The sequence below is a fragment of the Thamnophis elegans genome, chromosome 12, assembly GCF_009769535.1.
Source record: "Thamnophis elegans isolate rThaEle1 chromosome 12, rThaEle1.pri, whole genome shotgun sequence".
Taxonomy (NCBI): Eukaryota; Metazoa; Chordata; class Lepidosauria; order Squamata; family Colubridae; genus Thamnophis; species Thamnophis elegans.
The window spans coordinates 30,583,422-30,605,905 of NC_045552.1; the positions used below are offsets into that span (position 1 = coordinate 30,583,422).

A 22,484-nucleotide genomic window follows, 5' to 3' on the forward strand; every position below is an offset into this window, starting at 1 on the left:
ACTCCCTGACCGCCCTGGGTCTTGTGCTCTGGTGTTTTCAAAACCAGTACTCACCAGGGTCCGCGCGCAGGAGTTATCCGGTCTGTCTTCAGGCTATTTCTTATTTTATTCACTCCCCTCCTACTGTTCGTCTATGACACAATTTTTACGGGCTTCCAAAAGCTACGCAGTCCTCTGGGTGGCTCCCCTCCTTTCAAAAAAGGAAAGGGGTGCACCTGAGGGGGACCCCTCAGAGCCCCAACGCAGATTGGATCCCGGACACGAGCCCCCAATTTGTTTGCAGAATTTAAAAGAATTCTGGAGACGAGGTTCGGAGTAGAGTAATAAAATTCTCTTTATTATCAAAAATCAAAGCTAATTTGAAAACGGTTTGCAAAGCGTTGGTGGGTCTCACCCTGACTTCACCTGAGTCACAAAGGAGAGCCACACCCACAATGAAAGTGAGACAGCAGTTATACCCTCCCTAACTCCTCCTACTCCCATATCAGCTAGCCTGATCGGGGCGGTCACAAACCAGTCAGCGATAGTAACGCCCTAACTATTACCTTATATAGAATTATGACATTTAACCAATCAACTTCTAACATTGTTTTTCTTTAACCAATTAAATGATTACACAGTTCTCTTCTAAAACTCTCTCTTGGCTCCCTCTAGTGTTCATACAAAATATTAACTCTTTTTCAATTTTATTCCATCACCAATGCCAATGTACTGAAGGGATGATTGGAGGGATGAGATCTCTATAAAAGCGTATGTGAATACAGATTACAATTGCTGGTTATTTTTGCGATTAGCAACCAAAAATTGATAATACACAAACAAAACTCTTCTGGAAGCAACATTTTTGTTGTCCAGTGATATAACACTTATATGTATAAAATCAAAATGACAGACATGATCGGGGAGAAGCTTGGCGGTTTCCCCTGGTAGCAAAAGAGCCTAATGGGGAAATCTGCTTCTAAAGGGATCCCCAAAGTAAATCTTTGTGATCTGCATGAGCAAGGCCAACCCCTCTGCCTCACTACTCTTGCCAAGGTTGCTCCTGAAGATGGCCAGAGTGCCTGGGGAGAGGAAGGCCAGCTGCGGCGGACTCCTTAATCACAGGGGCCTCTGCCCAGCAGAATCCAGTTGTGGAAATGGGGGAGGGTCTGCGTCTAGGTGAAGGGTTCTGTCATCTTGTGTTGACCACTGGTTTAGGAAGAACAATTTGTAAAATTCCTTTTTTTCACTGCACTGCTAGCCTGGGTGCTTCTGAAGCGAAAGCAAAGCTTTTAGGTTTCGTTGCTTTTTTCCTCTCTTAACAATGGCTTTTTCCTTTTGAAAACATGCTTGTGCAGACCCTGACATTACTGTAGGTGAAGGAGAAAAAGCAGTAAGAACCATATAAAATCCACGTAAAAATTCCATTTTAATATGCTCATGCAGCGGAATGCAGATATGTCTAAAAAGCCCTTAAACTCTTTGTCTGGGCATATCCTGTGCCAGGAGGGTGTCCAGCTGACTGTAAATAAGTCCTCTTGCTGAGGGACCGATCTTGTTTGGCACCCTTCCTCAGGGAGACCCCTGATCTGCAACTGTTCCTGACAGAAGGCAACACATTTGGGGACCCACTTCCACCCCCAAGGAAAATTCTCCCCCCATCAGCCGGAAGCCACTGGGGCCTATCCTTTTCCAGTCCCTGGGCCATCAGTTCAGCATCTCTCCATCACTAGCGCTTGCTTTCTTCCCCCTCAGCCAATCGGATGGCTGGGCTTGATCACCATGGCGACTCTTGTGAGCTGAGATGTGGAGGGGGGGATATAAGGGACCAGCATCTACCCAGAGCTGAAGATTAGCTGGTGCTGCTTTGCATGGTGTAGGCTTTGGAGGAGGAGGAGGAGGAGGAGGAGCCACTGCCAAAGCCTATATTTACTCTTGGGAGACCCATGGGCAAAATCCGTTTAAATGCTTTTTAAGGTGGGTGGGTGGGAGGGAGAAAAGGGCTGGAGGAGGATGCCTGGGGGAGGACTTGGGCAGTGGATTAGGAGAGAGGGAGCTTGCAGGGTTCTGATCCTCCTGCCCGTCTCCTGTCTGCAGAGACCTCGGATCCCCAGCAGCAACTGCGCCTCGGGGTGTTGCAGAAGCTCAGAGTTCACCGGAGAACCCCCCTGGCATTACACCTAGCCCCCTGGGAAGGAGGAAGGCTTCGGGACGGTGAGGTCACCACCACCACCACCACCACCACCCCGGGCAAGGACTGGTGGGGGGTGAAGGGAGGGGAGCATGGAAAGAAGCCAGGAGCAGGGGAGGTCTACTCCCTCTTCCCTGACCCATTAAGTGCTTCAATATGGGTTAACGCCCCTCCCCTTCTCTGTCTGACGTGGGGATAGGAGGGAGGCAGAGTGAGAATCTCACAAAAGCTCATTTCTTCAAAAGAAATTTCATTCGTATTGAAAGGACAGTAAAGATGCACACAGACAAATATAAACATGCACTTTCTCAGATAACTTTCATCCAATTTGTTACCCCATTTAAATTGCTACTAAGTTTTCTTCGTCCAGGCTTGGAATGGGTAGGAGCCGGAGGGCGGATGGCCTGGGCATTTCCAGGGCTGGTCTGGGAGCAGGATTTCTCCTCTGAATGAACTGAGGCTGGATGAGACTCAGAGGTTCCTTCTTTCTCTTTGCGAATCCCTTCCTGGCCCTGCAACCCCAAATTCTCCCCTCAACTATGCAGCTCCTCTCCCTGTCAGGGGCTCCTCCGATGCTTCCCAAGACAGGAAGCAAGCAGGGCAGGGATCTTTCTTTCTTTCTTTCCCCCTTTCTTTCTTTGCATCTGCTGGAGCAAAAACCAGGAAGTCAGAATCAACGTCCTTCCTTCTAGAAGATTTTCTAAACCCTCCCTTGGGTGACCATTGATTTATATTTTTTATTTTATTTTATTTGTATCCCCTCTTCTTTATTATTTTTTTATGAATAAATCAAGAGGGCAAACATATCCAACACTCTTCCTCCTCCCACTTTCCCCACAACAACAACCCTGTGAGCGAGAGACTGGCCCAAAGTCCTGTCCAATAGTTCATCAGTAAAAATAGGTACACACACACAAACACACACACACACACCAGGACTACAGGCATTCTTACTCCAGAGCCACATTCTAAGTTACCCTCACACTTTATCACTTCACTAAGAGTTCTTCCTCAATTGTCCATAACCCTTTATTTTACCCACATTAAGCAGAAACAAGAGAAGGCGGCTTCTCAGCAATTACTGTGTCCCAAAGGCCGCAAGTGAGTTTTAATGGTAGTTGGGTGCCATGGGAAGAGTTGTGCATTTGCCCAGTGGCTACCAGAGGACACAGGGCTAGAGTTGAAGCCCTTAAACCTAAGGACAAACCTGGGATGTTGCTTTCTGCACAGACACTCCTTTTGCCTGCAATTAAAACTTTTTCCCACCCCATTATCTTCTCCTAAGAAGCTTCTGAAGCAAAGTGACTGACTTTAGTGGGCCAACGGGGCTCGTTGTCAGCCCTGCCATCCAACCTAAGAAAGCTCTGTTAAACAAAAGGGCAGGCAATGTGCAAAGCGTTCGGTCACATTTATCCTCTTTATAGGTGTGGGAGAAAGCAGCACGCTGGCATTTTGCATTCAGCAAGCAAGACAAAGTTGTCACTATCTAGATCTGATCAGAGGACAAAAAAGCAGAGCAGAGGTTGCAAATGCACTGACCTAGTTTCAGGTCAGCCTCATCTGCTGGACCTGTAAAATCACAGTCTGCACCCAGGCATCATAGTAGTCACTGAAAGGTCCTTACCTGTACATGTAGATATGTTGATTGGGAACTTGGTAGCACCTTTTCCAATTAACTGATTTTATTAAAAAGTATAAGCTTTCAAAAACCCTCATCAAAGTAATTGGCCAACAGATCTTCAGAATTTCTGGACACCTTTTCCAATCTGAAATATTTTGCCATCCTGTGCATCAGGTTGGAGAAAGAGATCTAAGAGCCTTTGGGATCTCCTGCCAGGTTCAGGAAGGGGAACCCTTTCTAATCTTCCTGTTTAAATCACCCGACACCTGGCAGAAGAGCCACTGGTGTGAAGTAGCTGTTTGCCATCTCAGATGGTTGAGAAGGAGCTTCCTGATGTTATCTCTTTCCCTCCACAGTGTGTTGCATACTTAAAAACTATCCCCCCCTACTGACGGAGGCTTTCAAAGAAAGATCCTCCTTTGGTGGTAACAATGACCAGGTACCTGGATGAATCGGATGTCATGATGGTGGAGGAGGGCTTCACCACTCGGGATCTCCTGGAGAGTCTCCTCCTCAAGGTTGCCCAGACGGTGAGGACCAAAAGACAGTTGGCTTTCCATGCATCAAGGATGGAGGGAGGGTTGGGGTGTGTAGATCATCCCAGGGTGCGGACTTCCCATTGGCAAATGTGCCTGAGCCATTTGGGATAAAGGATAAGACTCCATAATGTGCACAGAATTCAGCTCTTCCATTGCAGAATTTGTGTAGCCAAAGTTAGTGAAACCCACCCCCTCCCAAAAGTGGAAGGAGAATCTTCTTCTCGGTTTTGCAGCTAGCTTGTGAGACTCCTAAGACACGCCATGATGACCAAACTATCATCCATCTGGAGAGGGCCAAGGACCTGGGCATACAGTCTCTGAGGGGAAGCACTCTGACTCCAACCTTTACGGAGGTGGGGAGACCCCTGGAGAGCCGTGTGCAAAACCGATCCGTTTGCACTTGTGCTGATTGTGCTTCTTCCTCTCCAGGGCAGCCGAGAAGCCTTTTTTGTGGCAAATCTGGAGGACGTGATGAAGAAACATGTGCGCCTGCTCAAGGCCCTGCCGCGGGTCAAGCCCCTCTACCCCTTGAAGTGCAACAGCAGCAGGGGCGTGGTGCAGATGCTGGCAGGGCTGGGGGCTGGATTCAGCTGCACCAACAAGGTGGGGTGGGATGGTCCCTGGAGACATGGGGGTGGGGAGGCTCCGGAGGAGGCAGGCAAAAAGGTCATACTGAACCACACCAGGACTGAAGAAACTCCCTTGTTGAGAAGCGAAATGTCTTCAAGGAAAATCAAAGGAAGCCCAGTTGCCTTTTCAAAAGAAGCCCCTTTGGGATGTCCTCCAGGTGCCCCACAGAAGAGGGGGAGAGGGTGCCGGTTCCCTTTCCAGCCCAGGTGGGGCAGGAAGTCCGGAGTTGTGGAGCTCTCCTGCAGCGGATCAACGCTTATGTCCAGGGAAAGAAAAGCAGATGTGAATGTTAGCCTCATCCTTCCAGGAATCTCGATGAGACAATCCGACTGCTGCCAGTCCTCGGTTTATAGCCGTTCGTTTAATAACTGTTTGAGATTACAACAGCACTGAAAAATGTAATGTATAGACCAGTCCTCACACTTACAATTCTCACAGCCTCCTCACAGTCACAAGATCAGGATTTGGGGGCTCAGCAGCCAGCATGTATTTATGACGGTCGCAGTGCCTAGGATCACCTGATTACCATTTGCCACAAAGTAAATGGGGCAGCTGGATTCGTGTGATTCACTTAATGGCAGTGATTTGCTTATCTGGCTCAAAACATCTGGCACAGCCTCCTTAAAACCACCGCCTCACTCAGCAATGGAAAGCCTGATCCCAGTTGTGGCCGTAATTCGAGGACTTCCAGTCAGGGTCACATTGCAGGTAGAAACTGGTCCCTCTCTGCTTATGAGGAACCTCTTCCCCAATCAGAGTTCCAAGCAGATCTGATAATACTACATCTGGAGAACCTCTTGCACTTGGATTTAGGCACTTCAGTAACCTGGGATAGAAGGGGGGAGGCTTTAAGATGAATGCCTAGAAGGCATATTGTGTCTTTTGAGAATGAATCAGTTCTGCCTCCTGGGATCTAATGACAGCAGCTCATAGCCACAAGAGTTCTCTCTAACCTTGCAAGGTGACTGTGGACTGCAAATCCTCCAGACATCACCTCCCCAAAGGCTTTGCAAACTGTTCCTGAAATGTTTCCTTTAAGAAAAGGCTCCATATGCATCAGTGAGATGTATGTGGGGTTTTTAAAAAAAGGGTTGAAAGATCAGCGTGCCAAGAAAGATCTCGGAAGGCAAAAAAAAACCAAACCCGATGGTAATTAAGATGGAAGTTGAATTGAATTTGCCAAGTGTGATTAGACACACAAGCAATTTGTCTTTGGTGCAAAAGCTCTTAGTGTGCATGCAAAGCAGCAAAATCATCATCATCATCATCATGCCAGTGAAAGGAAGAATAGAGAAGCTAACAAGGATAAACAATAATATTTCAGCTATGCTGCATGGGTAAATGTTCATAGATATTAGACAGGCTGAATTCAATCCATTCCATTAGTATCATCAGATCTGCTGATTGGAGAAGAAGCTCATCAGAAGCAGGTAGGGACCAGTTTCTACCTGCAAAGTGACCCTGACTGGAAGGCATTACAGGTATTCCTCAACCTATGACCGCAACTGGGATCAGACTTTCCACTGCTGAGCAAGCTGGTGGTTTTAAATGGGCCACGGTGGATTTTTTGACCTTTTTGTCATGGTAGTTAAGTGAGTCACAGCTGCCCCACTGATTAAGTGCCCATGTCACAGCTGCCCTATTTGGGTGGATAATAGAGCCAAGCAAGCTGAGAGACTTCCCAGAAGGAAACACGTGCAGTGAGAACACCGGGAAAGAAAAGAAAAGACCTGAACCCTTGACAATTGACTCTCCCCAGTGGGGTTTCACAGGATGCAGGAGTTTGGGGGTCAGTGCCTGGTGTTGGTATCAGCCCCATCACCCCCAGACCCAAGTTCAGATGACCAAGTCCCTTTACCTTCTCTGGTTGTCACTCCCCAGACAGAGATGGCCCTGGTGAAGAGCACTGGAGTTCCACCGGAGAGAGTTGTCTGCACCAGCGCCTGCAAACAGGTCTCCCTGATCCGATATGCGGCCAGCCAAGGGGTACAGCTGATGACTTTTGACAATGAAGTAGAGCTCGGGAAAGTCGCAAGGAGTTTCCCGTCCGCCAGGTAGGCCGGCGGCACCTGGACACATTATACCGGAAGAGGCGGCTACAAAACCTGGGGGAGAAATCTTGTCAGTCATAACTGGGTACCAAACTTGAAGAGCTCAAGAGCTGTTGGCCTCCTAGAAAGAGTTTATTCCTCCTGGTTATCTTAACTCAAGAAGCCGGGAGCCTTCTACAAATAGTCTCTTCCAATAAGCCCATTTTCTATTCAGTTCAAGGAAAAGATACTGTGAATTAGAGCATTGAAGCTCACAGTGGAAAGATTTAGGGCATCCCGCCATCTTTGCCACTGAATGGTTCAGCATGTAGGTAACTGGATTAATTAATTAAACCAGGGTTTAGTTAGCCATGGGGAATGATGTTGTTTCAACACAACCAGGTATTTCATTAGATTAAAGTTGGAAGGTACCTTGGAGGTCTTCTAGTCCAGCCCCCTGCTCAAGCAAGAGAACACATACCATATTTTGAAATTCTCACAGTACAAACTCAGTTTCCTTCCTCTGCCTTTTGACATAGTGCGAACAATTACAAATATGTAGTAATTCATTCTTCCTTTGTTTCTTCTCTGGAATCCCATTGTCTCCTGTCAAGCTGGGACTGATGAGGATGGGCGGGGAAGATTCTGCATTTGCAAATGGGCTTTCCATGGTCCAAGGGTAGCTCAGCCTGTATTCTGGGGGCAGCACCATGCACCAAATCACCAAATTAAATCAGTGAATAAAATTCAGAATTAAATCAGAAGAGAGATTACCGAATTACCCATTTTCAAGGTTCACACATGGTTTCCATCAACAGTAAACTAAAACTGGATTTGCAAAACACATTAAACCTGAAAAATACTAAGCAACATTAAAACTAATCAGATTTAGCATTATGATGTGAATGTAGCTTCAAGGCTTTAGCTGTGCCTCATCATTAGGGCCATTTCTTCTTCCTCAAAGGACAGTGTAACTCCCATTTTGCATAGGATCACACCCCAAAAGAGGAACTGGGCATTCAGGCATGTCTTAGGACATTTTTGTAGCCATTGGCCTTTTTTTCTTTTCTTTTTTTTTCTTTCTTCATAAAGATCTTTCATGCAATTTCCATTTATTCAAGCCACACAGACCTTCATGGCTTTCTTTTCTTGCTAACTGGAAGGCTCTTTCTCGGACTGGCCATGGCATTCTATTATTGGCCCCTCCTCAACAATTCTTCCGGCAAGTCCCCTAGCCTCCCACTCTTTCTGTCCTTCTCTGAAATTTGAGCCCAATTAACATACGTTTTGTATGCTATTCCACAAGTTCAGAGATGCCTTTCCTGGCCCCCCTTTTTGTCTTCTGTATTTTATTTATTTATTTTTACCCTAATGTCATCTGCAGAGTGACCAATGAAGATCATATTGACCATTCTCTTACTTTCTTCAAGCTCAGGATCTAATGTGGTATTTTGCCTAAAGGTTTGATAAATGCATTCTAGGATTTCCCCTGGATTTTCATCCTGTTTCTGTTGAATTTAATAGACCTTCTCTAAATTCTTAACTTTTGTTGAATCCTACCAAAACTAAGGTCCAATAGTTTTTCAGCTGAATGGACTAGGTTCCCAATCTGGTTCCTTCAGTAACCATGTTCAGTCTGGATTTTTTTTCATGATCCTTCTGCAAAGGCTTATTCATGGTTACCTTCACCAGCCTTCTTTTCTCTGGGGTTAATAAAATTTCCATCAGACTTTGTATGTCAAGCAGACTGGTGAGTTCAGAAAAATGGATGCAAAAAGGACATGCATCTCATTTGGATTTTCTCTATAAGCAGGAATTCGATTTTTCCAATTATATAAATCAGCCATTGAGAATGGAGTATATCCACACTTTACATAGCTCCCCTTCAGTTTCTGGCAATAAAATTTCCCTTACGGGCAATTTGATTTTTTGTCTCAACTGCTCCCTTGGACCAGGTTTGTGGTCCACTTGATCTGTCCCTTCGGTAACCTTTTTGGTTTCCTTCCTCCTGGCCCCACCTAATGGGACCGTTCGTTCATTCTAACCAATATCTGATTCCACTTTTTGTCTCCCTGGGTCTCCTACCCCTTCAGTGTCAACCACTTCATGTTATGGCTACGCTGGTGGAGGGCACTAATGTCAGAGACACACACTCTCTTTCTCTTTTTAAACACTTAAACACATCAACAAAGACAAACATGCAAGCTAAAACAGCCCAAGAACTAAATGTTTCGTTGAGACTCTCTTTTCCCCCCCTTTTGTTTCTTATCTATGTCTCTTTTGTGGATTCATACGATGGTTTGACTAGGAGGGCAAAATTCAGTATCCATTTTCTACAATACCCTGCTACAACCAAAAACCCTCATAATTGTCTCCTATTAGTTGGTTTTGTCGTTCAATCAAATCATTAAATTTTTCAACACCACTATTCTGTGAGGAATAGACAGCATGAAGTTTCCACTTAATTCCAAAAGCCTACGAAACAGTTTGTGTCACCTGAGCTGTGAAGTATGGGTTCACATGCTTCAGGAACAAAATGAACAAAATCATTTAAACACACAATAACTACAAGGATGAAACTTTTCTCGTGTCCTTTTGGATTGGTTTCAATTACCTTGAGGGTGCAAAAAGACTTAGACACACCTAAGAATTTCAACAGACATTACATCAAATTAAACAAGTCCAATTACCTAGGTCTTTCCATTCAATAGGCTTTACCTTTTTATTACCTGCTAAATTTTTTACTTTTGCTCGTAGGTATGCCCGATGTTCTATCTCCTTATGCACTAGATTGTTAATACCTGTCTCTGCCCTGGGGTGTTCCGTTTCTAATTTTGGACCTGCCAGCGGTGCTGGCTAATTTTTTAAAGATCCAAATTCTTGATCTCCCAGTCCGCGCTGGCATATTTTTAAAGATCAAGATGTATGGAGACTTTCATAAACACATCATTTGCATCTGGGTGGGGCTCTTGATTCATCTCATGGTGGCCAGAATCTGAGGCCCTACAGAAAGGCACCCCAAATCTTGGCACAATGTCTTTTAGTACACACAAAACCAAGTGATCTCTAAATCCCAATTTCTGGGAATATTGTGGGGAAATCTATTTGCCACACAGCACCTAGGAGCCCTGTAGAAGGACTTCCAAAGGAAGTTTCCATCCTGTCTTTGGGTTGTTTTTCCCCCCCCCACAACTGAGGCAGGCTGCAGCAACCTGATTAACAACCGCATATGTGTCTCTAACTACCGATCCTGCAAACAACCTCCTTAAGGCTTGTGCAATGGGGGTGAGGATAATTTCTCTGCCAGAGACTTTACTAAAAACTTTCTGAAAGTATTTTTCAACATGTATTGGAAGGGCGTTCGAGGAACGCTCCCCACCCTCCCATGTTCTATTTCTAACACACTTTTTGCTAACCTGCGGCCCCGGAGCTCACGGCCACCAACAGGAACTGCAGCAGATTAACGTCCCACACAAACCTAGAGCCTCATTAGGATACGCTGGTTCCATTTGGAAGGGACGTTATCCCGGGCCCAGGGGGGTGATCGGGTCCCCTCTTCCACTCCTAACCAAGTAGGTCTACAATTCTTTTGATACTTGCCTGCAGGCGTCTTCTTTCTCAGCCGGTATAATTTTTATTAACTTGTCCTGTCCCTGGTCAGATTCTTGGATCAGTGGTGTCCTCTGGATGCCCAAGAAAGGTCATCAGCCTTCTTCCAGAGAAAGGTCTCTGTGGCACCTGAAGATGGGCGAGATGGCCTCGATGGGGCACTGGTCGGTCCATTCTGTCCTCAGTGAAATATCACTCTAACTCCTGGCTGGCTCACCAGAATATATTGCAGAAAATGACAGGCGTTAGACTTCTCAGGATACAGGAAAAGTTTATTTGGCAGCCAGGTTCAAAAGCTAGCCCATGGCTTAGCATTGCAAGTTTTGAACAACCTTCATTCTCAAAGACAGCGTAACACGGAAACACTTAACGCATTTCTTAGTGGTTACCTTGAGGAGAAAGCCTTATAAGGAGATGGGGTCTGTCTTCTCCTTTTGTTATGGAGTACGTGTCATTAACGAACTTTAATTGAACCTTGGACATAGGTTTTGACATAGGTTTTGACATAGGTTTTGACATAGGGACATCGGCTTAGAACATCTTGTGGTTAGGCACTGGCTTCCTGTTCTTTTGCAAGCTCCAACTCTGTCTATGTGGCTTTTAATATAGAAGTAAAGAGGCCCTGAGAGGCTGTCCAGCCTGACCCAGTAGGTTTCACACTTAATATCCAAATCTCACTTTACGTCCTACTTTATCGGTGGGATTCAGCAGGCTCTGACCAGTTCTGGAGAACCGGTAGCGGAAATTTTGAGTAGTTTGGAGAACCAGCAAATACCACCTCTGATTTGTCCCACCCCCATCTATTCTCTGCCTCTCGAAACCCAGCTGATTGGGAAGAAATGGGGATTTTGCAGTATCCTCCCCCTGCCACGCCCACCAAGCCATGCCCACACAACCGGTAGTGAAAAAATTTGAATCCCACCACTGGGCTGTACAATGACCTCATGATGCATACTGTATATACTCGAGTATAGGCCGACCCGAATATAAGCCGAGGCACCTAATTTTACCACAAAAAACTGGAAAAGTTATTGACTTGAGTATAAGCCTAGGGTGGGAAATGCAGCAGCTACTGGTAAATTTCAAAAATAAAAATAGAAACCAATAATGTTTTTGAATATTTATTTCAAAGAAAAACAGTAAATTAGCTCTGTAAGTGGAAAAGAGGGTCAATAAAAACAATATGGTATCAACAATAACTTTAAAAGTACAAAAACCTTAGCTCATTCAGCAACCAAGCTAAAACACAAGAGTTAAAATCCTTCAAAACTCATACAAAGCGCTGTCTTCACTGCCATCCATAGCATTACTAATGCCACATTTCTTGAAGGCGCGTTGCACCATGTCCTCCGGAATCTCTTCCCATGCATCACGAACCCACTTTGCTATCAATTCTATGTCGGGCTTCATCAGATTTCCACCTTTTGTCAGTCGGGCTTGACCAGATGACATCCATTCATGCCACATCTTTCTCACACGGTCTTTAAAAGGTTTATTTAAACACACATCTAGCGGTTGCAATACAGATGTAAGCCCACCTGGAATAACGGCCAAAGTAACTTGAGAAGATTTTGCCATTTTTTTAATGTCATCAGATGTGTGGGCTCTGAACATATCCCAAACTAGCAATGATGTTTTTTTCTTTAAGGCTGCTCCTGGTCGTTCTTTCCAAATTTCTTCCAGCCATTTTTTTGTTCCGTCTTCATCCATCCAGCCTTTAATATGTGCGCGCACTGTAATTCGTGGTGGGAATTTGACCTTTTTAGGCAAGGTCTTTCTTTTAAAAATAATGACAGGCCGCAGCTTAGTTCCATTAGCCAAACATGACAGAACAACTGTGAAATGTTTTTTTCCATTTCCTGTGGTTCTGAGAAAAACAGTTTTGTCTCCCAAACTTGCCACAGTTCTGTTGCTTGGAAGATCAAAGGTCATAGGTGTTTCATCCATATTTCCCATATCTCCCAGGTCATAGTTATGGATCCTTCTTTGTTTTATGATAAATGAATGGAATGACATCACTTTTTCATCAAGGTCTTTTGGCAACTTCTGTGAAATCTTTGTTCTTTGCCGCAAACATAGGGCAAACCTATTCATGAAGCGGGTACACCATCCTGCTGACGCAACAAATTTTTCAATGCCTGGTGCTTTTAATTTGTCATCTTGTGCCATTTGAAGGGCACGTAAGCGAATTCCCATGCGTGTTACGCAGTAACCATTTTGACGACACTCCATAACCCATTTATGCAATTCAGTCTCTAGAGCCCCATATGAAGTTGTTAAACCATGTTGAGCTTTTTTTGCCTTTGGAATCTTTTCCAAGTCAGCTTTCTTTTTCCGCCATTCCCTCACTTGTTTTTCATCAACACAAAATTCCCTACTTGCAATACTGTTATTGCTTTCTTCTGCTCTTGACACAACCTTAAGTTTGAAACCAGCTTCGAATGACCTGCGTTTTTCTTTTGGTCCAGGATTACCGGTAGAAGTATTGGGATCCATTTCTAACAGGATAAAAAAAAAAGACTTGTTCGGGTACCGTATCTTTTGAGGCCTAATGCAGGCTGATATTACAGAAAGTGATGACATGACTGTTTGCATAAAGCAGCCTGTGTTACGGCTCATAATATACATTCTACCAGTGTCCTGCCTGTGCCAATTAAATATACAGCCTGCCTGTGCCCATTGAATATACAACCTGCCCTGTGTCCATTAATTATACAGCCTGCCTATCTGTCTATCTAGTTATGGTCTCGCTTTCTCTCCCTCTCCCTCCCTCATCTCATTATCATCTATCTCAGTGTTTCTCCACCTTGAAGACTTGAAAGTATGTGGACTTCAACTCCCAGAATTCTGGGAGTTGAAGTCCACACACTTTCAAGTCTCCAAGGTGGAGAAACACTGATCTATCTAATTAATATAATTATTTCTCCCTCTCTTTTTCACTCTCTCTCCAGCGCACACATGCAAATGCATAGGGCAGCCCACCTCACACACAGGTAACTCCGGGCGGCTTACAACATTATGATGCACGTCTCCCCATAGCAGAGGAGATGGGGAAGCCGGGGGCCCGGAGATCACCCGGGGGATGCCGAGGATGCCCCAACTCAGCCCTCTTCCCGCTCCAATCATGTGCCGCTACTTCCTCCAAGCGCGGCGCTTTACTCACTCCTCAGAGCGTTCACAACTTCGCTCCTTCCAATTTCTCGGCCCGGGAGGCTCGCTGGGCTCCGCCTACCCTGGGCCCCCATTGGTTCAGCGGGCCGAAGAACGCGAGAGGGGTGCGGTTGGGAGGGGAAAGCGCTTGGCGCGAAGGACTTTCTTCCAACCAGCGGAACCCCCTGGCGCAATTGGGCTGCGATCGGCGGCCGTCCTTGCTACAATCCGCGCCGCCTGCCACATCAGTGGAATCTAATTCAAGAGATCTTAATCTTGACAGCGTTGTTGGGATCTGCGGTGAAGAAATTATTTTAATCAGTGGGGTAAAGTTCTTTCTTTCGCTCGCCCGAGCTCTGATGAGGGGGAAAGAGAGGACTTTTCTTACGCCTGCATCAGAGCTGGGGGGGGGAGAAAGGACTTTACCCCACTGATTAAAGTAATTTCACCCGCAGATCCCAACAATGCTGTCAAGATTAAGATCTCTTGAATTAGATTCCGGCTGATGCGGCAGGGGCTGCGCTGGCGGGGACGGGCGGAGGGGATGGGACTTGGAGTCCTACGATCTTGGCGAGTGGGGAGTCCCATCCCACCCCGCCCGTCCCCGCCAGCGCAGCCAGGCTGCAATCGGTGGTCATCCCTGCTACAATCCGCGCTGCCCGTCTCATCAGCGGAATCTAATTCAAGAGATCTTAATCTTGACAGCGTTGTTGGGATCTGCGGGTGAAATTACTTTAATCAATGGGGTAAAGTCCTTTCTCCCACCCACCCCCAATTCTGATGCGGGCGTAAGGAAAGTCCTCTTTCCCCCTCATCAGAGCTCGGGCGAGCGAAAGAAAGAACTTTACCCCACTGATTAAAGTAATTTCACCTGCAGATCCCAACAACGCTGTCAAGATTAAGATCTCTTGAATTAGATTCCAGCTGATGCAGCAGGGGCTGCGCTGGTGGGGACGGGCGGAGGGGATGGGACTTGGAGTCCTACGACTCGAGTATAAGCCGAGGCGGCTTTTTTCAGCCCAAAAAGTGGGCTGAAAAACTCGGCTTATACTCGAGTATATACGGTAGTTGCATCCTGAAAACAGAAGGTAAAGCATAGTTGTTAGCTGTCACCAAACAGGCCTTTTCTTCCCATTCCCCAGAATGATTCTGCAGCTGGCCACGGATGACTCCAGGAGCGCCAATCATCTGAGTGTGAAATTTGGTGCCACCCTTAAAATCTGCCGACATCTCCTCGAGATTGCCAAGCAGATGAACATCGAGGTGGTGGGCATCAGGTAGGGGCAGAGATCCTTTTCTCATGCCAGTTGCCAACTCTCCCTGGTCCCTCCTCTCTACACTCAGTCCTTTCTCCCAATGACCCCTCTTCCTTCACTTTTTGCTGGAGGTCTCGGTGCCTTTGATCGTTGGGCTAGCAATAGCTGGTTAAAAGACTGAGCACAGGGCAGCACCCAGAAACACTTGATGGCACCTTCTGTGAAGCCTTTGTGTTGAAGGGGACACATAGAGTAGAATACTCAGGAGGAAACATGGGAGAACCATGGGAGAACCATGTTCCATGGGGCTTTTCTCTGACTGAAGAAAGAAAACCATGGACGTGTCTGAGGTGAGGACCCCTAATTGGGGTCAAGCAATACCTGGGAGCAAGCAATACCTGGGTATACCCATAGAAGTGGCCACCCACAGGCAGAGGTCAATGTTAGCCATGCGCCCCACAATTTCCCTGAGTAAAGTCTTCTAGATATACTGTGTTCACAGGTAATTTATCTGCTTTCTTTCCTAGCTTTCACATTGGAAGCAGCTGCACTGACCCTCAGATCTTCACCCAATCCATAGCAGATGCTCGCCTGATCGTGGAAATGGCTGCAGAGCTGGGCTACAAGATTCGTCTCCTGGACATTGGAGGAGGACTTCCCTGTGCTGAAGAGTCAAGGAGGCACTTCGAAGAGGTAGGAGGCCTCATGCTGGAATCCTGCTTTGGGAGCACATTGAGGGAGTCCAAGGACTTCTCAGCCGGACAAGAGTACCCGGGGCCCTTGATGTGGGAGGCCACACTCTAATTTCTGTTGAGTCAAGAATTGAATGGTGTGTGAAAAAAATCAAAATATTTCCTGAAGAATCAAAGGACGTGGCTCAAGTAGGTGGCACACTCAAATATCTGTGTTTTGTGTCCTGCTTGTTGCTTCTCATTTCCTCTTTGCAGTCCAGAGGTTCGAGAACCTTCCAGCTATTCTAAAACCATTCATAGCCAGCACTGAGACAATTCTTCCCAAGAGGCCCAGATATGTTCTGCGTCAGTTTTCTTCCTTGGAGGTTGTTTCAGCCACTGAACGCATCCCATAAGTGGCACTTTGTTTGATGCACAAGCATCTCCATAGTGACCCTCTGAGGCTAAACTTTACTTTCATGGGGTTTTCTGCTGTGCTGCTCAGCCACCAGGCTTGGGTCAAGTTATAAATAAATACCGATACAGATATAAATACAGATTAACAGTTGGAAGGGACCTTGTAGGTCATCTAGTCCAACCCCCTGCCCAAGCAGGAGACCCTACACCATTTCTGACAGATCGCAGTGCAGTCTTTTCTTGAAAGCCTCCAGTGATGAAGCTCCTACAACTTCCAAAGGCAACTTCTGTTCCATGGGTTGATGGTTCTCACCGTCAGAAATTTCCTCCTTAATTCCAGGTTGAATCTCTCCTTGGTCAGTTTCCATCCATTATTCCTTGTCTGGCCTTCAGGTGCCTTGGAGAATAGCTTGGCCCCCTCCTCTCTGTGGCGGCCCCTCAAATATTGGAAGATGGCTATCCTGTCTCCCCTGGTCCTTCTCTTCCCTAGACTAGCCATGCTACTTCCTGCCATGCTAAGACTCTCAGCCATGACCAGGACCTTTCGAAATGGGATGAGACCCTTTGCAGAGTTACTGGGTGAATGTTTCTCTTTAAGAATCAACGGTGGCTGGGAGAGGGCAAGATTACATCAGAGATGGATGGATGGATGGATGGATGGATGATAGAGTGGGTGGGTGGGTAGAAGAAGGAAGGAAGGAGCCGTCACTAGGTCCTTGCAGTGCGTGGAAGGGCTTCCATGCTTTGTGCCAGATGACATCCTGCTTAGGAGCTTCTCCCAGCTTACTTGCCAAAAGCTGCTATGAAAACAAAGCAACCGAAAGGTGCCTGACTGCAGCCCAAGCTGCCTCTTTTCCCAACCGCTGCAAAGTCCAGGCAGGCCTTTGGGTGCCTGTCCGTATAATGGCGTGGTTTCCTCTCTTCTCCCTCCCACCCACCGGACTCTTTCAGACAGCAGCTGTGATCAACTCTGCCTTGGACCTCTACTTCCCTGAAGGCTGTGGGGTTGAGATCCTTGCTGAGCTGGGGCGCTACTACGTGCATTCGGCCTTTACCTTGGTGGTTAATGTCATTGCCAAGAAGGAAGTTCCTCTGGACCAGCTGGGCTCAGACGGTAGGTCCAGAACGGACTTTCTCCCTCCCAGGGATGCTCCATCCTGGTTTACAGCCAGCAACTGGGGGCATAGAATACCCAAGGCTAGGAGAAGCAAGCCACACCCTGAGTGGACATGGTGTGAATCCCCCCAAACATGCTGCCCAGAGGGGGCATTCAGCCAATTCTGACAGGTTCTGGAGAACTGGTAGCAGAGAGTTTGAGAGTGGGGAGCAATTTCAAAAAATTTTGGAACCTCTTCTGTAGGTGTGGCCTGCTTTCCGGCTCCACTGCTGGAACCTCTTCTAACCAGTTCGTAGATTTGACCCACTTTAAGCATTTTTCTTGTGGCCTTTGTTTTGGGGAAGGAGGGGCCAAATGGGCACCACCTATGCTTTGGCTCCCTAGCCCAGTGCCCACTTAACCTTAGGCTAAAGCCAGGCCCAGCATCAGAGGTGGGATTCTACCACTTCGGACCGGTTTGCCTGAACCAGTAGTGGAAATCATGGGTAGCCCATCCCCCTGCCCCGGTTCTATGGCATCCCATTTAGGGTCCTTTTTAGTGAAAAGCACATATGCGGAAGGCTTAGCGCATGTGCGGAGGTGGCATGTGCGAGCAAAGGGAGTGCACACGTGCGCTCACATATGCAAACTGGTAGGGAAGGGAAGTCAATACCAGCCCTGCCCTACGTGGGCACTTTTGCATGTCTGTAAATACCAGCTCAGCTCTGTTCTGGACTAGCTTCAGCTTCCAAGTCAGTTCCAGGTGGAGGCAGAAATGACCCTAGGTGCAATTTCATTGGCGCAAGGTCTTCCCCACCACGACTGCCTTTGCCCAGCTCTTTATCCCCCAGCTTGCCTTGCAAAGGAGGGCTGCTGCTTTTCTCCTTTGGAGCACAGAGACCTCCCCACACCCAGCCAAAGGGTGGCCCAATTCTGGCTGGGCAGGGAAGTGCAATTCTGAATTTGCACTCTGCCAGTCCAGAGTGGGAGGGCCGGGTGTCCAGGTTCCCACAAGTGGGAGGGCCTGAGACTCGAGAATGAAGCCCCCCATCCACCCACCCACCTTGCAGAATCCACCTGTCTGGGGGCTTCCCATCCTCTGTCTCCCAAGGTCTCCCTGACTGTGGCTGCCCTTTGGTCTCCTCAGAGGAAGATGCTGAGGGCAAGAAGAGCTTTGTCTACCACATTAACGATGGCGTCTACGGCTCTCTTGGCTCGGTCATCTTCAGCAACATCTGCCCCGTCCCCATTCTGCCTAAGGTAAGGAGAGGCCATAACTCAGCCAGGGACAGAAATCCCTCTTTTGCTCACGAAGGGCAGCCTGAGGGCCAAAGCACCAGAGAAGGACCTGAAGTCCGGTTCCCACCCACTTGGGTGCTCCAGGGCTCCCACCCTGCCTCCTGCGTCCTGCCTCTGCCAGAGGTGGTGGTGGTGGCGGCTTTCCCCTTCTGGGACACCCCATTTCCTTCTTTCTCCTGACTGTGCGCCAGCAGGTCAGCGGCCTGGGCTTTCGGTTCAGTGCGGGTCACACAAGGAAGGCCGCTATGATGTTCTGGGGAGGACGTGGGGCTGGGATCCAAGAGGCATCGGCTCAGTTCCCCACCCCCAACTTCAGTGGGTGACTTTGGGCCCCCTCTCTTTCTTCAGGTTGGGCTTGTGGGGATGAAATGAGTGGGGTCCCCCTGGAATCTGAACTCTTTCTTGGAGCTGTTGACTTGGAAGGCTCTGCCTTGATTGGCAGCCGTTTTCCTGCGGAGCCGCCGAAGCATCCAAAGGGACAGTAGCTAACCTTACAATACTGGAAATTGTCTGCCACAGACATTCTGAATACCTAAGAATATATAAAAGTTCTGCAAATAGGATTTAGGATTCTGAGAATTTATAAAATGTCTCAGAATACAATAGCCCTTGACTTACAACCATTCATTTAGTAACCATGCAAAGTTACATTGGCACTGAAAAAAATCACATGGCTCTTTTTCACACTTACAACCATTGCAGCACATGGTCAAAATTCAGACCTTTGGCAACTGATTCCTACTTATGATGGTCGCAGTGTTGCATGATCCCCTTTTGCGACCTTCTGACTAGTCAAGTCAATGGGAGAAGCCGGATTCGCTTAACAAGAGGGCTACTAACTTAACTGCAGTGATTTGCTTCATAACTGTGGCAAGAAAAATTGTGCAAAGCTTAATTAACAGCTATCTTGCTCAGCCGTGGAAATTTTGGATTCCGTTGTGGTCGTAAATCGAGGACTATACCTAGATGATAGCTGTACAGTCTTGGGAAAGTCAGCTGAAAGTTCCGCTTGAACTGTAGCTGTGAGGATCCCAGAAGATCTGGCTGCTTACCATCCTTTTCTCCTCTTTGCAGAAACCCCCACCAGATCTCCCTTTGCACAACAGCAGCTTCTGGGGACCAACTGGTGATGAGTTGGACCGAATTGCAGATGGCCTGGAACTGCCTGAGCTGCAGGTCGGGGACTGGCTGATCTTTGAGAACATGGGGGCCCACTCGGTGCTGGCCTCCTCCTCTTTCCAGGGATCTCCCCCAACCCCAATTCACTATGCTATGTCCAGAGTGGCCTGGTAAGATGGTTTTTGGAGTGGGAGGAAAGGGGGGGGAGCACCTCCATTTCCACCCCACAAAGCCACCAATGATGAAATAGAAGTCACCAGGGACTAGAAAACCCTGGCCTGGATCTTGCTCTGACCCTGAAATTGCCAGAACCACTTTTGTTACAGGAGATCCCACAGAAGGCTGAAATAACGAAAGCATTCTAGCAATACTAGGATCCCTCCCCTCTTCTTTAAAAATGCAGAAGAATTACAGGCTACTTGCAGGGAGCCCAAGAGGCGACTGGGAGAAACCAGATAGAGAAGCCGTGGACACAACAGGCGCAGACGCCTGCATTGAGTCCAACAGCAGAGAAAGCATCAGAAGAGGCTCAGGCTGGCTCCCTTCCACGCCAGCCCCCTGAAGAGGGAGGAGAGGAGAGGGAAGCAAAGGAACAAAAACCACCAAGGAAGGTTCTCCTTCTGTCCCAGTAAAATGGAGTTCTAGCTGTTTCTGATCTGGTCTACCTCTCAGGCTGAAGCTGCGGTAACCTTACATTTGAAACTCCTGTTGAGTCCCAGAGTGGGGAGGGTCCCCTGGCCCCATTCCAGGTGCTGAGCTGATGTCAGGTGCAAACAACTAGAAAGGCTTTTGTGGACAGTCTGGAGCACCACCTCTCTTCCAAGAATCTCACCCGCCTGACTGCACCCCTTTGGTGTGGGCCATCCAAGGTTTCAAGGAGCGGTCAGACTCTGCCGCTTTCTGCAGGGCAGGGTCTCCCTCCCAGCTAGAGATCTCATCCCTGCTGGCTCCTTTCTCCTTCAGGGAAGCCGTCCAGCTCCTCCAGGGGAAATCGCTGTATCTGGAAGAAGAGGATCGGGATAGCACATGTGCCCCCCTCTCCTGTGGCTGGGAGATCACAGACATCCTGTGTGTTGTCCCTGTCTTCACTCCAGCAAGCATCATGTAAGCTGTGCCAGTCCTTCATCACGGGGGGTGGGGGCAGACCCCTCCCAGCAGAGCCCTGCCTTGTCCTCTCCTGCCTCGCCTCTTCCTCTTTTGTGTCAATGGCCGGCCTGCCTCTTGCAGATTCTGCCCTGAAGTCTGGTTTCTCCTCCTCCTTCTTCTTCCTTTCCAAGCAGTGTGGTTTTTAAGTATGCAACATAAATCCTGTTCCTCCTAGCCTGGTCTTGGTGTTCTTGGGGACAAAGCCGGCAGAGGGATTTGTGGCCCCCTGCAGCCATGCAAAGTGGGAAGGGTGGCCACAGCAGCCCATCCTTCTACTTGCTTCCGAGTCAGATACTTCAGTGACTGCTCCGTCTGCACGTTAGTACTTCGTTCCACTGGATGGAGTCTGATCTTCAGGAAGAGTTACTTTTGATGTGCCAAGACAACCTTGGCATTTAAAAGAGCAAGGGGGGATCTAGGCAGGTTCAAGGAATCCTGAGCTCTTTGGCCCAGCCCTCACCCCACAAAAGATAAGATCAAATTGACATTTTTAATGTGTGGGAAGCCATGTGACTAGAAACCCATCTTATCCACTATATTTAGCTAATATCATTTAAGTGAAAAGGAATCTCAGCTCTTCAGAGTTCACAAGCTATAGCAAAGAGGCGGGCTTGCTGCTCACAAAAGATGTGCCATTTTTATGGCTTTCTCCCATTTTATATGCTGGGGACAAGAAGGGGCATCCTGTCTTAAAAGTAAGCCTTCCAAACTCTTAAGGTTTACTTTCACTGCAGCAGAACCCCACTTGGTTCAATGGGTGCACTGTGCTTTCAGAGAATATGAAGCGGCAAAAAGATTGGAATGCAACCAAGAACACAGTTGTAGTTAGCTTTTGGGAAGAATCTAGAAAGTTAGGCAAAGGGAAAAGGTGCACTGTCTCTTTTCCAGAGATGGACTGCAGCTGGCTTTCTTCCAAGTTACAAAACCATCAGTTGCTTCTTTGGAGCTCAGCATGTTGCTTTAGCGCCCCCCCCCCCCAGGTAAAGACTCAAGCAGACAACTCCTGCACTGCACATCAGGGTGTGTCCTTCCGAGATGGTGCACAGGGATCCCATTTATATTTCTGCACATGTAACATTCCGGCTGGGGAGCCCTCAAGCAGCAAAGCACAGATCAGGCAGACGGATCAGCCAATCAACACACAGAATGCACACCTACACACCACAGTTGGGATGATATGTGCATGTCAGCCTGTCTGCAGCCATCTGCAACCTGCACTTACCCATCCTTATGCAATGACGCCTATGTATAATCATGGTCAACACTATATTGGCCTTTATGCAGCAGGTGAAGGTCAAAACAGCTGAGCTGTGAAAGCGTTTCCCGTCCATGGCCACCAGAAGGCGCTGACAATGAGGCAGTTGGATCTTCCATCTTTAGAGACAAGACTTATAGAACATAAGAAAGATTCCGAGGTCAGTATTTATTCTGCAGACCAGCGCTGTCCCCTCCCAAACGGGCAAAAATAAATGACTTTATTTGGGCTCGAACCTTGCTATTGAGGCTTCAGCAGTTTTCCTCGATGAATGTCTTTGAAAGATATGAAACCATATCTACCGGAGGATTAGAAAATTGCTGATGTGGTTGTAATCTTAAAAAAACAGGGGGGGGGGGATCCAGGAAACTATGGCCCAATCAGCTTGACATCAGTACCAAGATCCTGGAAAAATAAATAATGGATTTGCAAACTCCTAGGAACAAGCAAAGCTATTACTACCAGTAGAAACAACA

The 22,484-nt window shown here is 47.5% G+C and overlaps 1 protein-coding gene across 4 annotated transcripts; it reads left to right on the forward strand.

The window, feature by feature from the left end:
* Positions 1-4,222: 4,222 nt before the first annotated feature.
* On the forward strand, positions 4,223-20,715 carry AZIN2 (antizyme inhibitor 2). 4 transcript variants are annotated; one of them, XM_032227126.1, is made up of 10 exons: positions 4,223-4,321; positions 4,760-4,933; positions 6,842-7,014; positions 14,892-15,026; positions 15,533-15,698; positions 17,045-17,207; positions 18,233-18,300; positions 18,339-18,449; positions 19,563-19,777; positions 20,571-20,715. In XM_032227126.1, exons 1-10 carry the CDS (start codon positions 4,223-4,225, stop codon positions 20,713-20,715), a joined length of 1,449 nt encoding a protein of 482 aa, XP_032083017.1. The 4 variants fall into 4 exon arrangements, with proteins under 4 accessions (XP_032083017.1, XP_032083018.1, XP_032083019.1 ...); XM_032227127.1 differs by lacking the exon at positions 18,233-18,300 and having other exon boundaries at positions 4,223-4,338; positions 4,765-4,933; positions 18,337-18,449; XM_032227128.1 differs by lacking the exon at positions 18,233-18,300 and having other exon boundaries at positions 18,337-18,449.
* Positions 20,716-22,484: the final 1,769 nt, after the last annotated feature.

Bases quoted from the DNA above. Each gene is read 5' to 3' on its own strand.
- AZIN2 (XM_032227126.1), top strand. From the start codon at position 4,223: ATGACCAGGTACCTGGATGAATCGGATGTCATGATGGTGGAGGAGGGC. The intron at 4,322-4,759 runs GTGAGGACCAAA...CTTCCTCTCCAG, and splicing joins TCCTCAAGGTTGCCCAGACG to GGCAGCCGAGAAGCCTTTTT. The intron at 15,699-17,044 runs GTAGGAGGCCTC...GGACTCTTTCAG, and splicing joins CAAGGAGGCACTTCGAAGAG to ACAGCAGCTGTGATCAACTC.